The 13,479-nt window shown below is 58.7% G+C and overlaps 1 protein-coding gene across 2 annotated transcripts; it reads left to right on the forward strand.

Moving 5' to 3' along the window:
* Positions 1–5,845: 5,845 nt before the first annotated feature.
* RAB5IF (RAB5 interacting factor) lies at positions 5,846–11,644 on the forward strand. Of its 2 annotated transcripts, none has more exons than XM_075721182.1 (4): positions 5,846–5,974; positions 8,456–8,559; positions 10,595–10,746; positions 11,368–11,644. In XM_075721182.1, exons 1-4 carry the CDS (start codon positions 5,846–5,848, stop codon positions 11,409–11,411), a joined length of 429 nt encoding a protein of 142 aa, XP_075577297.1. In that variant the 3' UTR covers positions 11,412–11,644. The 2 variants fall into 2 exon arrangements, with proteins under 2 accessions (XP_075577297.1, XP_075577298.1); XM_075721183.1 differs by having other exon boundaries at positions 10,595–10,724; positions 11,374–11,644.
* The last annotated feature ends 1,835 nt before the right edge of the window (positions 11,645–13,479 follow it).

Here is a 13,479-nt window from a genome sequence, read left to right on the forward strand (position 1 = left end):
CATCGGGGCTGCCCCGGCTCCATCCCACCCCGGCTCCATCCCACCCCGGCTCCATCCCGCACGGTCCATCGGGGCTGCCCCGGCTCCATCCCACCCCGGCTCCATCCCGCCCGGTCCATCGGGGCTGCCCCGGCTCCATCCCACCCCGGCTCCATCCCGCCCGGTCCATCGGGGCTGCCCCGGCTCCATCCCACCCCGGCTCCATCCCACCCCGTCGGGGCTGTCCCGGCTCCATCCCACCCCGGCTCCATCCCGCACGGTCCATCGGGGCTGCCCCGGGCTCCATCCCACCCCGGCTTCATCCCGATCCATCGGGGCTGCCCCGGGCTCCATCCCTCCCGGTCCCCCCCGCCCCGCCGGGGCCGCCCCGCTGCCTCCCGCCGCGGCAGCTCCCGGTGGCCGCTCGATGCCGTCCCGTCGGCGGAGCGGGGAGCGGCGGGGCCGCCTCACCTGGAGCGGGGAGCGGGGAGCGGGGAGCGGGGAGCGGGGAGCGGCGGCGGCCGGCGCTGCTCTGCGGGGCGCGGCCCTGGGGGCGGGCGGGCGGCGGGGCCCGGGGCGGTGCCGCCCCCCCCGTCCCGCCCGGCCCGGCGCGGCCCGTAGAAGGCAGAAGAATGCGGCGGGGCCGGGGCGGCGGGGCCGGGACGGCGCTCCCGGCCTTATATAGACGAGAGGGCGGCGGGAGCGGCCCACGCGTGGCCGCCGTCCCCGTGGGCGTCGCCGCGCCCCCCGGCCTGGGGCAGCGCGGGGCCGTGGGCGCCCACGGGTGGCACCGGCCCGCGGCCCACGGGCGGTGGGCTCAGCCCCGGCTGCCTGGAGCAGCGCGGCCGGGGCACGGGGCTGCGGCCGGGGCGCATTTGGGGTACACGGGGGGGCCTCGAGGGCACCCGACGGCTGCGCCGATGCCGGCCGACGGCCCCTGCCAGCGGCCCCGGGGGGCACGCTGCGAGGGTCCCGTGGCCAGAAGGCCCAGGCGGCTGAGCCCTGCGAGCCCCCGAGGGAGCCGGTGGAACAGCCCCTCGAAGGTCCCCGAAAAGTGGCGAAGGGCCGGGGACCTGCCCCATTCCCGAGCTGGGGTCTGGAGCCCGGAGGCGCAGGGATAGAATCATGGAATCACAAAATCCTTTGGGTTGGAAAAGACCCCGAAGATCATCGAGTCCAACCATTAACCTGGCGCCGCCAAGTCCAGCTCCAAACCATGTCCCTACGCACCACATCACGCTGCGTTTGCCCTGGCTTTTTGACCCGACGGGACATTTCCATACTCTGTTCACAGTTCCATGCATTCAAATCTTTCTTGCTTGTGCAGGGACGTGCAACGTGCATCCCTGTATATGGGGAGGAGCGAGCAGGGTTTGTCTCCTTAAAATAATGGAAAATCAATGTCTGTCCTCCCGCAGATGGGCAGCGCCGACCCTTCACCCGAGGCAGGACAGGCGCTGGTGCTGGGGCATCTCTGCAGGGCAGCAGCTTGCTCACATCTCCTGCCCATCCGCAACCCTGCGCCGCATCCCGGTCCTGCAGTCACCAAGAGGAGCTCCCGGTCCTGCGGGGTCCCCCTCAGGAGGGTGATGCCCCCCCAGACATCATCCCGGGGGGGATTTATCTTTGGGTTGCAGGACCCCACAACGCTGGGGCCAGAATTCAGCCTGCAGAGGAGCAGGCGAGGGGGAGAGGCCGACACCAGGAGCGTTTCTGAGAGGGATTCACCCAACCCTGGTGCAGGCAGCTGGAGCAGGGCAGGGCTGCTCTGCCCAGGCACTGCCGGCGGCTCCGTCACTGCCCACGGAGAGGTGGGAGCTCGGGGACGAGGACCGTGCCCTGCCGTCACCCCGGGCACCTCCCAGCGTGGCAGAGCCGTGCTGAGGGGACAGCGTGGAGCACGGGGGCTGCACTCGCAGCAGCACAGGCGGAGGGCAGAAATGAGCAGCGACACAGATTAATCTCCAGCTGCCCTTCTCCTGCAGGGCATCGCTACAAGTAACAGTTAAAAAGCCAAAAAAACCCCTGTTTCATCACTGATGCAAAAGCAGTGGCCTCAAGTTGCATCAGGGGAGGTTTAGATTGGATATTAGGAAAAAATTCTTCATGGAAAGGGTGGTCAAGCATTGGAACAGGCTGCCCAGAGAGGTGGGGGAGTCCCCAGCCCTGGAGGGGTTCAAAAAACGGGCAGAGGTGGCACTTGGGGACATGGTTTAGTGGGCATGGGGGTGTTGGGTTGATGGTTGGACTGATGATCTTAGAGACCCTTTCCAACTTTAATGATTCCTAGTTTTACTTCGTTAAAAAAATAATCCAGCCAGCAAGCCAGGAAACATGAAATTAATTAATACTCTCCCCTTAATTGGTTTAGTGGTGGACTTGGCAGTGTTAGGTTAATGGTTGGACTGGATGATCTTAAAGGTCTTTTCCAACCTCAACGATTCTGTGATTCTATGATTCTAGGAGCTGGCCAAAAGCAGAGATGGGGTCGGAAACGGCGCCGAGTGCCGGGGCAGGGGCAAGCCAGGGAGAGCGCAGAGCCTTTGCCATGCCCACGACCTGGCCAGGGGGTCCCAAGAAGGTTTGCCTTTTTAATAAATATATAAGGAAAGAGAAAAATGAAAGGAAAAAAAGCACAAATCCCAGGAGTCAGGCAGCCGGAGCTGCCACCCCGTGGCTGGTCCCAGGTTTCTCTGTCCCGGAGGCAAGGCCCGGCCTCAGCCGCGTCCAGGTGGTCCCCGGGAGCCTGGCAGGAGGCGGGACCCCCCCTCAGCCCCTCTGGGGCGGTTGCTGTCCCTCACCGAGCCCCGGTTCCTCGCCACTGAGCCCCGGGGGGGCTGGCGAAGCGGGGCAGTACCGACGTGGCAGCTCCCCGCGAGCTTTGCAGCCTCCGAAGCTGCGTGCACGTAAGGGGCTGCTGCTGGGCCCCCTCGGGCTCTCCCTTGAGCCCCGTCCAGCCCTTCCCACCTTCCCCTGCCTGTGCCCGGGCTCCCCGTGTAATCCTTCGCCCCTACTTCCACGTGCCTGCCGACACGCATCCCTTACCGGGAGCCTGTTTGCACCCCCGTGACAGCTTCTGGCACCTCTCCTGCCTCCTCCTTGTTCTTTCAAGCCCCAATTTACTTTGCTTTTCTCTCTGGGCAGTGGATCAGGCAATGGAGATGGAGTAAAACAAACCACTGCGGGTTTTTGAGCATGTGAATTTTAGATCAGTTCCCTGATCCAGGTGTCTCATCACGGTGCAAGCGCTTCCACCCCTGCAAAGGGGCCTGGGGCAGGAGCACGGCGCCGGCGACAGTGGGACTCCTCCCGTGCCTCGGACACAGCCTAAAGTCATGGAAGAGATCAGCCCCGGGGTCCCGCAGCCGTCGCCTCCCCTGGCGCTCGGTGACCGCATCCATCACGGAGTGCAGGGTGCGGAGCGGGATTGGGGCTGCCGTGCCCCGAGCACCTGCGGAGCGCCCCGGCGGCGAGGCTGGAGCTGGGGCACGTGCGAGCTGGCCCCTCAGCGAAGGGCCCCGGCACGGAGGGGGTGTCAGAGGCACAGGTCCCGCCAGAGGTGCAGCGATGACCCCCCCCCCACTGCGCATCCCCTTCCTGCTAATGCAACAGGGGTCCGCTGACCTGGACCAGCTTGTGGCAAACGCCCAAGGGCTTGGACACGTGCTCAGGGGCCCGATTGCTGGAGCAGGCAAGGTACTTCTGAAGTCCAAAAGTATCTTGTATAATCTGTATTTAAATTACATGGCCTCAGCTGGAGCTGATCGGAGGTCTGGGACAAGGACTCGTCTGCCTGCTCCGCTCGGCGGTAACCACGCACGGCTCAGGTCCGGTCTACGCCGAAGGTTCCCAGGTTCTGCTGGCACCAGCAGCGGGCTGGCTGCTCCCGAGGTATTTAGGGCTGCGCACAGAGAGCAGGCAGGCTCCCGGCTCAGCACGTCACGCCTTTGCTCGTTTGTGCAACAGAAAGAAACGCAGGGCCTTGGGCCCGAGGTTTGTTAATGGGGAAATGAAACGGCGAAGCTCATCGTGTGTCAGCGCCGGCGGGGACGCGAACGGGCAAGCGAGGAAGGGACGGCTCCATGCACGGTGTCCGTGCAGGACGCGGGCATCGCCGCCACCGGCAAGGCTCATGGCAGGATCTGGGTCTCCAGCGACGCCTGCAGCAGCCCCAGCATGGCTGAGCCAAGCCGCTCACCGCGCCACCGGATGGGAAGGGGTACCCGGACCCACACCCACGCGCATGCAGGGAATTCCGTCACTCGCTGTCAGACCCAGGCCCCGCTCTGCCCACAGGCGCACGCCGAGGAGGGTAACCATGAACCAACCCCAGACGAACGCCCTGCCCACCCCGTGCTGGAGAAGTGATTCCCAGTGTGGTTTTTTCATGAGGAACGCAACAGTTTTAAGTCGACAACCATTGCTCCTGTAAGGCAAGAACGTAAAAAAAACCAGTCAAATCTTTAGGACTCCATGTGCGATTACTTTATTTGCATGCCCTTCCAAGAGTGCAATCTCCGCAGAGGGTGTGTGTTCGGCTGCTGTCGCGTCTGCTCCAACAGAGCACACAAACTGCGGTGCCCAGCACAGCCGTGTTTTATTTTAAAGGTGATCCCGCTGCGAACGCCTCCGGGCCTGCAGCCCGGCTCCGGGCAGGACCCACGGTGCCTGCAAGGCCCCATGGCCCCGGCAAACCGGGACCCCCGGCCCCGGCACACCGGGGTCCCCCCAGCCCCGGCACACCGGGACCCCTCGGGCCCACAGACCCTGCACACCGGGGTTCCCCCCATGCCCACGCCCCCCGCACACCGGGACCCCCTGGCCCCACGGCCCCCGCACACTGGGAGCCCCTGGGCCCACAGACCCTGCACACCAGGACCCCCCGGGCCCCCAGCCTCCGCCCACTGGGACCCCCCAGGCCCACGCCCCCCGCACACCGGGGTTCCCCCCGGGCCCACGCCCCCCGCACACCGGGACCGCCGGACCCCGCACACCGGGACCCCCCGGGCCCACGCCCCCCGCACACCGGGACCCCCCGGGGCCCTGGACCCCGCACACCGGGACCCCCCGGGCCCACAGACCCCGCACACCGGGACCCCCGGGGCCCACAGACCCTGCACACCGGGACCCCCCAGGCCCACGCCCCCCGCACACCGGGACCCCCCGGGGCCCTGGACCCCGCACACCGGGACCCCCTGGGCCCACGCCCCCCGCACACCGGGACCCCCCGGGGCCCTGGACCCCGCACACCGGGATCCCCGGGGCCCACAGACCCTGCACACCGGGACCCCCCAGGCCCACGCCCCCCGCACACCGGGAGCCCCCGGGCCCCGCACACCGGGACCCCCGGGGCCCACGCCCCCCGCACACCGGGACCCCCCGGGCCCACAGACCCCGCACACCGGGACCCCCCGGGGCCCTGGACCCCGCACACCGGGACCCCCCGGGGCCCTGGACCCCGCACACCGGGACCCCCGGGGCCCACGGACCCCGCACACCGGGGTTCCCCCCGGGCCCACGGACCCTGCACACCGGGATCCCCCGGGCCCACGCCCCCCGCACACGGGGACCGCCGGCCCCACGGACCCTGCACACCGGGGTTCGCCCTGGCCCCACGCCCCCCGCACACCGGGACCCCCCGCCCCGCCCCGCCCCCGCCGCTCCCCCACCGAGCCCCGGCTCCGCCCCCCGCGCGCGCCGCGCCGCAGCGTGTCCCCTCTCCCCTGCCGTAGGGGGAGCGGCGCTCGCCTCTGTCACGTGGGCCGCCGGGCGCCGCCGCCATTGGCGGAGCGGGGGGCGCGGGCGGGTGACGCTGCGCGGCGGCCGCTTCCGGGCCGAGAGCGGGGCCGGGGCCGGGAGCGGGAGGATGAGCGGCGCGCGGCGCCGGGAGGAGCCGCCGCACGCGCAGCAGCAGGCGGTGGCCAACGGCGGCGCGGGCGCGCGCGGCTCGGTGTGGGGCAAAGCGCTGCGCAGCGACTCCGCCTGGCACGACAAGGTGGGCCCGGGGCTGCCCCCGCCGCCGGGCCCCGGTCGGGGGGAGCCGGGGAGGGGCTGCTCCCGCCGGGCCGCGACCTGCCCGCCCGGCCCCGGGCCCTCACCGGGCCGCGTCTCGGGCGCTGCGGCGGCGGGAGGCCCCGCTGGAGGGGGTAGGAGCGGCCTCCCGCCGCGGGCGGAGCCGGCGCTGCTGCGGGGAGCGGAGGGAGCGCGTCCAGGGCAGGCGGGGGCCTCGCCCGGTACGGCGGCTGCCGCCCGGCTCGGGGCGTGCGGAGCCCCGGCGGCGCCGGGCCGGCTGCGGGGGGCGGCGGGAGAGCCCGCGGCGCCGGGCCGGCGCCTGTCACGATTGTTCAAACACCTTCAGCAGGCAGCGCGGGCGGCCCGCCGTGCCCGTGGGGCCTCGCCGTGCCCGTGGGGCCTCGCCGTGCCCGTGGGGCCCGCCGTGCCTGTCTTGCCGTGCCCGTGGGGCCTGCCGTGCCCGTGGGGCCCGCCGTGCCCGGCCTGCCGTGCCCGTGGGGCCCGCTGTGGGGCCTGCCGTGCCCGTGGGCCTGCCGTGCCCGTGGGCCTGCCGTGCCCATGGGCCCACAGGCACCGTGCCGCAGCCCGCCTGCGCTCCTGCCCCGCTCCCGCAGCCCGGGGCACCGGTCCCTTCGCCAGGGTGGCCGGGCAGGCATCCGGCGTGAACGCACTCTCTTGTTTGAATCCGGCCGTGACTTCCGCAGCGGACAGCCGGTGCGCGATGGCTCCGTGTCCCCTCTCGCCCGGAGTGCTTCCCGGTGGCAGATGCGGCCACTCTGCTGCGCCGCAGCCTGCGGCAGCCCCGGGTCTTCTCTGCTACCTGGGCGTGGAGCCGAAGGAGACACAGGCTGCGTTTATATTAACGTGCCTCAGTTACATTTGGCTTTTGGATCAAGCTCTTCTAGGATTAAAAAAAAAATTTACTTTGTATAATTAAAACTAGAAACATAACCTACTTTAAGAAGTTGGGGGAAAAACGTATTTGCAAATCCCGTTGACCTGTCAGGCCTGAAGGGAAAGGGCAGCCGCAAGAACAGGCTTGTGAGAGTTTCTCCATTACCGTGTCACGGCGCGGGTATGTTCTCACAGAAGAGTAACGTCGTGGCAGTTGTTTAGGCCTTTGCGGTTGCTTTGCTGTTCCTAGCCTCAGCGTCTCACGTGCAAAAAGAGATTTGGTTTCTACAAAATTTCATGCGTGTGCTCGACTTGCATGTTCTGCTCGTGTTTGTCAGCAAGCCTTCCAAGTATGAGTGAAAGCATGTCAGCCACAGGCTTCCCTGTGTTTTTAGCACTAGTGAAGCTAGTGACGTTTTCCCTGTGCACATCTCCCGTGTGCTGTAGTGCTCCCGGTCGGTGCCTCATCCTGCCGCTGCCCCCAGCCGCACGCCCACATGCTCTGAGCTCCTGCAGCGTCCCGCGTCCTGCCGTGGCCCCAGCTCGGCCTGGGTGCTCGGCCGCGGGGATGGAGCGGGATGCCTGCTCCCCAGTTTGCTGGCTTTGCCTCTCAGCGTGGAGAAGGTGCGGGCTCTGCCCTGCTTTTCCTTGGGGGACAGACGTAAATCTGTGTGGCTTTTTTCTTATCAGCTGCTGACAGAACCGGTGGGGCTGTGCTGTACTTGACCTCGTCCCCCTCTGACAAATTGGGCAGGAAATTCAGAGTTAGCGAGGGGAGCAGTGACAGGCTGTGCCAATGTTTTGATGCAATAGGATGTGAACTGAAGGCGAAAATGGTTGAGAAATGTCATGACTGAGAGAAGTGACCATCTCTGACGTGGATTCTAGTCTTCCACGTGGAGCCAAACAACTTTGCACATCCTACAGTAAAATCATGGAGGTCATTGGCATTTGGGGGTATGCTGGGGCAATCCCGTCCTTGGGGAGGCTAGGGGGAAAAAGATGCGAGCAGAAGTGAATTTTATTTAAAGCCTGAGTTGGCGGTGTCCAGCTGCAATACTTACGGTTTTATTGAGCCTACGGACAAAGAGGAACACCCGCTCCACTGCTGCTCTGAAAGAAGGCAGCTGCGCTTGTAGTACATGTGAGGTATGGCTCGCCCTTTGGCGTTGGCATGAGTCCTGGCTGCTGGTAGCGCTTGTTTCTGGGTAGGGGAGGGCCTGGGGCATGAGAGCAGCTATAACAGCCTGAAAGCATAAACAGTTCTTTAAGCTTTTATTCCAGTGAGTTTTTATAGAATTGAATCTTTAGTAAACAAGAGGACTAGATACTTGTTCGCCTTTCCAGTTAGCCCGTGGGAGGACAAAGCCGCGTATTTAATTTGGAAGCAGAGAAGTCCAGGGTGCGCAATGCCATAAGCTGCTTTCATCTGCTCCAAGTACAATATCTTACACTTTGAATGGAAAACTAAGTGTTCAGTGTGTTAAATTTTCACCTGTTAATTGTATGATTCTTTAAAAAAAGGAAATGTAGTAAATGTCAAAATCTTTCTTGTGCTTTATCTTCTCAGGACGAGTTTTTAGATGTGATCTACTGGTTCCGGCAGATCATTGCAGTTATTTTGGGAATCATCTGGGGAGTAGTTCCACTGAAGGGATTCGTGGGAATAGCAGTGTAAGGTTTATTTCCTTTTCTGTCTCATGTACTTTCCCACATTTGGACGTTACTTGGTGTCTGGTTTAAAGCTGTGCTATAAACAATGGGCTGGCCAAACGCAGTCTCTGTCTGCCACATGTCTTAAAGCCAGCATTGCATTCCAGACTGTTACTTGTCATGAAATCTATACAAATCATGTCTTCATCAGCCTCTTTCTGTCTCCTCAGCCCGATTAATGCTTTTTAAAATGATTATTTATTTATTTTATTATTATTAAAGGGGGCAGGGGTAGAAGAAGGGAATGAGAGGTTCAGTTGACTCGTGAAGTGGTCTGTTCCTGCATGTTTGGCGAGGGGCTGTGAGCATGGTGCCCAGTGCGGCCACCTAACAAGTCCGGCCCAGGGAGGGGAAGGTGTGGTAGTCCTTCTCCTTGAGTCAGGAGCCCTCCTCAGAGAGGATGTTCTGTTAGTAGGCAAGAGGGGCAGCTTCTCTTTGAAAAAGAAAAGGTTTCTACAAAACACCGAAGACCGTAGGTAACAGGCAAAGTGGCGCCATTGGCCGTGCCCCTGCAGCGCTCCCAGCTTGCTGAAGTTGTTCTTTCAGCCGTGAGGGGGGAAGGCAGTGCCTAGAAGGGCATGTACGCATCGGGTCCCCGCCGAGACGTGGGATTCGGGTCACCTCCCAGCAGGCGTCCGAAGGCTGCAGTGAGTGCTCCAAATTATGAAATGAAAATTTGTTTGGCCCTGGCACATGCCTGAAAGCCTCTGGAGGGACACCAGAGATGGGAAACACAGCCCCGCTCTCTGAACACTGGTGTGGGAAGATGCTGTGTCTGCTCTGGGGAGTCTCCAACTGCAAATGTCTCTGCCTAGTCAAGGTCTCCTAGTCAAGCTCACAACCCCACAGCTTTTCTTAGGCAAAATTGACTTGTCGTCTTTTCCTGAGTGTCCTGGCTGTGGCAAGAGAGCGGAGGGAGTAGCAGCAATTGTCTCTAAGGGGGGGTGGAAAAAAAGTTTGAAATTGGGGGAAAAGGGGCTGTAAAGCAGTGATGCTCCAACAGGAGCTCGATAGCTACATGCAAACAGTTAAATCTAAAGTGCTCCCAGTAACAGATGCAGAGTAGCTGAGAAGCATTGTTCTTACTTAGTCATCCGTTAATTCACAAGGCACCTTCAGGCACCTAAGCCAATTCCTGTGCTAAATGTTAGTAAGAAATAAAAGTGATTTGGTGTACAGCGGAAAAACAAAAAGCTTCTAGAATGGCGTGCGTGGCTTCTCTGTGGTATGCGGCCGCACAGCTACTCACAGCTTGCTGCCAGTCACTGAACTTGTGTGTATATCTTCCCGAATTGCCCTTCCTACACAGCCTTCTTTCCAGGAAATGTACCTGTCACTTCCCAGGTTGCCTCAGCCCTGAGCTGGGGTGGTGTAAAGCCAAACACGTGTAAGGACAAAGGGGAGGTCACGGATTTTTCTCTCCATTGCAGCGTAACTGTTGGCACAGACTGGAGAGGGCTAAGAGCTGTCTCAAGCTGAACCCCAGTGCTGTGGCTCTGAGGGTGCTATCGAGTCCGCTCTGGCTCTCATCTCCAAGTCGCTGCGTTCGGTCATGGGACGTTAACAGGGATCTAACGCTGAGCATAGACTCTAACAGTCTTCCCTCTTAGCCTCAAAATGAAGTAGCGCACACAAGGCAATTGGATTCTATGTGGGAGCGGGACTGCTGCTGATCTGCAGGATAGGAAAACTTGCAGGTTTTGCAGATCTGCTGGTACTTCCAGCTCTTGACTTCTGTCTGTTGAGCCTTACTAGGAGTAGGTTGTGCCTTGTGAGGTGAACTTCATCCAAACCTAGCATGCTATGGCAAGCTGACCTGGAGGTGCTTTTTTAAGGAAGTGACTGAGCTGCCTGGGAAGCGTTGCAGGAACAGCGTTCCTCTTCGCTTCCTCTCTGCTGCGGATGAAAGACGTTTCACTGCTACGTTGCTGTACGGCATGTTGGATGCCTGCTCCCTGTATCACTGAAATGACAGTTCCTAATCTCTCTCTTCCAGATTCTGCCTGATCAATGCTGGTGTTCTGTACCTCTACTTCAGTAGCTTCCAGCAGATAGATGAGGAGGAGTATGGCGGGACGTGGGAGCTGACAAAGGAAGGATTCATGACATCTTTTGCACTGTTTCTGGTAATGCCTCTTGCTTTCTTTAAGTTGATTAGTGAATTGTCTTGGTACAGTTCCTGAAGGAAAAGACCTGGAAGAAAAGCAGGTGAGGTCATGCGTTGATAGAATAGAGGTGTGTTCACATCATCTAATTAAGCGGAGTTCATTGGGAAAGAAAATCCCCAAATCTGATGGCTACTAGCTATGAAATACGGTATTAATGCCTGGGATTTCTCTGTAGGAAAGGATGTAGGGACAGGCAGATAAACTTCTGCCTCTACCACTTAACTCTTATGTCTTCCCATCCTCTGTCCCAGATATCCTGGTGGAGTTTCATCTAGAGGTAGTTACACCCAAACTGGTGTTTTGGGTGTCTTTGTTTTTCCCTTACTCCTCTCCCCCAAGTCTGCAAACACGCTCAGCACTTGACTTGGTAGTGTTTCTAAATCGCTGTGGTGGGATTTCAGTGTGGAGAGGCTAGTCACCCCAGAAGGCAAGCAAGTTGAATGCTACCGTTTGTGGCGCCTCGTGATCCTAACATCTCTCCGAGACCGTCTCAAAGCTGGAATTCAGTCCCTAGTCCTCTATTGAGAGCAGGGTGTGAAACTTGTTTCCTGTGTCTGAACCTCTCCAGAGGCATCAAAATAACCTTCACTTCCTTTCCTCTCCACAGGTTGTTTGGATAATCTTCTATACTGCCATCCACTATGATTGACACAGCCTGCAGCTTTTGCCTGCTAAATCAGTTGTCAGTAAATTGAGAAGGTTTTAATAAATCCTAGTCTTTAGCGGACTAGTGGGAAGGTGGGGGAAGTCAAATCAACTCCCTTCCGTACCAGTGGTCTGAATAGCCTGGAAGAGCCCCAACTCTTCTGCTGGAGAAGTCCGTCTCCGTTTTATATACCCGTTAATTGTTGGAACTATTAAAAAGCCATTGGAATTTTTGGAAGTGGTTCAAGACTGTTCAAATTTGGAACTTCCTGTGACTCTAGCTAGTAACTCTATCAAAATCCCGTGTGCTGAAGGTTGAATCTGTTAATTTAATGTATGTATGCCCTTCTGTTTGAAATCTGTCATTAAATCCTCACTTGTCTTCCATTGCTGTCCTTTAGACAAACAGTTTTTAAAAAGCAGTTGTAGGGTACGTGGGAGGAAGGCACTGCAGCATCCGTATGAGTTGAGTGGCTGTCCTTAGCGTGTTTTTGTAGTAATCGGGTCTGATTTGATTGAACAGACTGTAACCATATTTTTTGGTTTACTTGCAAATGAGTTGTCAACCAGAATTTTTAAATGGTCTTTGCCGAAGACAAATTTTTAAGCAACTTTGCTAGAAAGAATTGTGATTCATTTGGTTAACGAAGGTGTATTCAGGAGGCTTAGAAACTCCGCTGCATTCTGCTAGCCTGGCTACTAAGTTGCCATCACATACCTCAGAGCTTAGTAGTCTTGAAGGACGGTCATTCTGGAGATACCCTTTTAAATGTTAAGTGTTTAAATTCGTTTTTTTTTAAGCTCTTGAATTCACCTGCTTCTTGTTAATAAATGCAGGAGACTAAGACACAATTGAGGCAGCTATTATCTTAAATGCAGAATTACTAACTTGCAAATCGGGCAAAGTCCATAGCCTCTGGTTTGTGAGGTGCGTTTTATGTGTTGATCACTTCATAGCTCAGTTCCTCCCTAGTCATGCCCTTTTTGTGCATCAGTGGGGGAGTCTCTGCTTTAAGATACTTTTCTGAAAGACACATCCTTAAGTAGTTCTTGGGAAACACGCACAGTCCTTGTTATTGTCAGAGGACCTTGTAGTCTTGTTGCCATGTGGTCCTTGCTTTTTTAAACAACAGCTCAGGCACCCAAAAAGAGTCCTGACCTAACGCTGCCTTATAGTGAGGAGTTGATGGTTTTAGCGTGCTCTGCTGAAGGTCTGCATTGCTTCCTCGCTGATGGAAGTCCAACAGCCTGGTTCTCACATGCGTGTATGCAAAGCCAGGGATCTAAATCTCTAAGTGTTGAGCTAGGGCTCCAGAATCGCCCACCGCTGCAGGCCTCCATTCTTACCAGGGAAAATGCTGTCTGTTCTTGGTGGAAAAAACAGCTGGCTATTTTAGGTCCTTGGGATGTTAAGGGAAGAGTGCAATAGCAGACAGCTTCTGCTACTTGTGAGTTGCCAAGTAAGCGATCTCAATTAAAGACTTCTGTATTTTCTCCTCCCCGTCCCCAGACTTGCTCAATCTTTTAGTCTGATACTTTCTTTTCCTCTTTTTTCAGCTGAAAGCATTAATTTCCCACAAGAATTGCATAGCCTGCTAGTTCTAGGTCACCCGTTCCTACTGGCATCTGTTTGCATCTTAGCTGCTCACAGCCATCAGTAAAATCATTGTATACTTGAAACACTCTAATAAATGTTGCCTGGATAATCCACTGTGCAGCTTCTCTCTCCTCTGGTCTTTGAAGTTTTGTAAAATGGTGGGAGTGTGGGATTCCTTTAAGAGTTTGATTTTTGGTAAATATCTAAGCCAGCAGCTCTTTGGCATTCTCAGGTCTCTTGTGCTGCAGGCTTGAGTCCTGCACTTTTAGAAGGGGCCAGAAGCACTTGTAGTGGAAGTAGTAGCTAATGCTTAGATCCACGCTTTAATGGGTGATTAAGCAGGTTAAGCCAAGTGTTGCCTCTGTGTGAGCTGTTCTGCTCCTTCAGCAGCTGTCCTGGCCCCGTGACACGCAACCATGGCAGAGCTGCTGCTGCGTTGCAGAGCGCCCAAGTCTGGTCCAGAGCAGGACT

The sequence above is a fragment of the Pelecanus crispus genome, chromosome 14, assembly GCF_030463565.1.
Source record: "Pelecanus crispus isolate bPelCri1 chromosome 14, bPelCri1.pri, whole genome shotgun sequence".
In the NCBI taxonomy this organism is placed as follows: Eukaryota; Metazoa; Chordata; class Aves; order Pelecaniformes; family Pelecanidae; genus Pelecanus; species Pelecanus crispus.

Coding starts and splice junctions, on each gene's coding strand:
- RAB5IF (XM_075721182.1), top strand. CDS start 5,846: ATGAGCGGCGCGCGGCGCCGGGAGGAGCCGCCGCACGCGCAGCAGCAG. Junction 8,560..10,594: donor GGATTCGTGGGAATAGCAGT/GTAAGGTTTATT, acceptor TCTCTCTTCCAG/ATTCTGCCTGATCAATGCTG. Junction 10,747..11,367: donor AATGCCTCTTGCTTTCTTTA/AGTTGATTAGTG, acceptor TTCCTTTCCTCT/CCACAGGTTGTTTGGATAAT.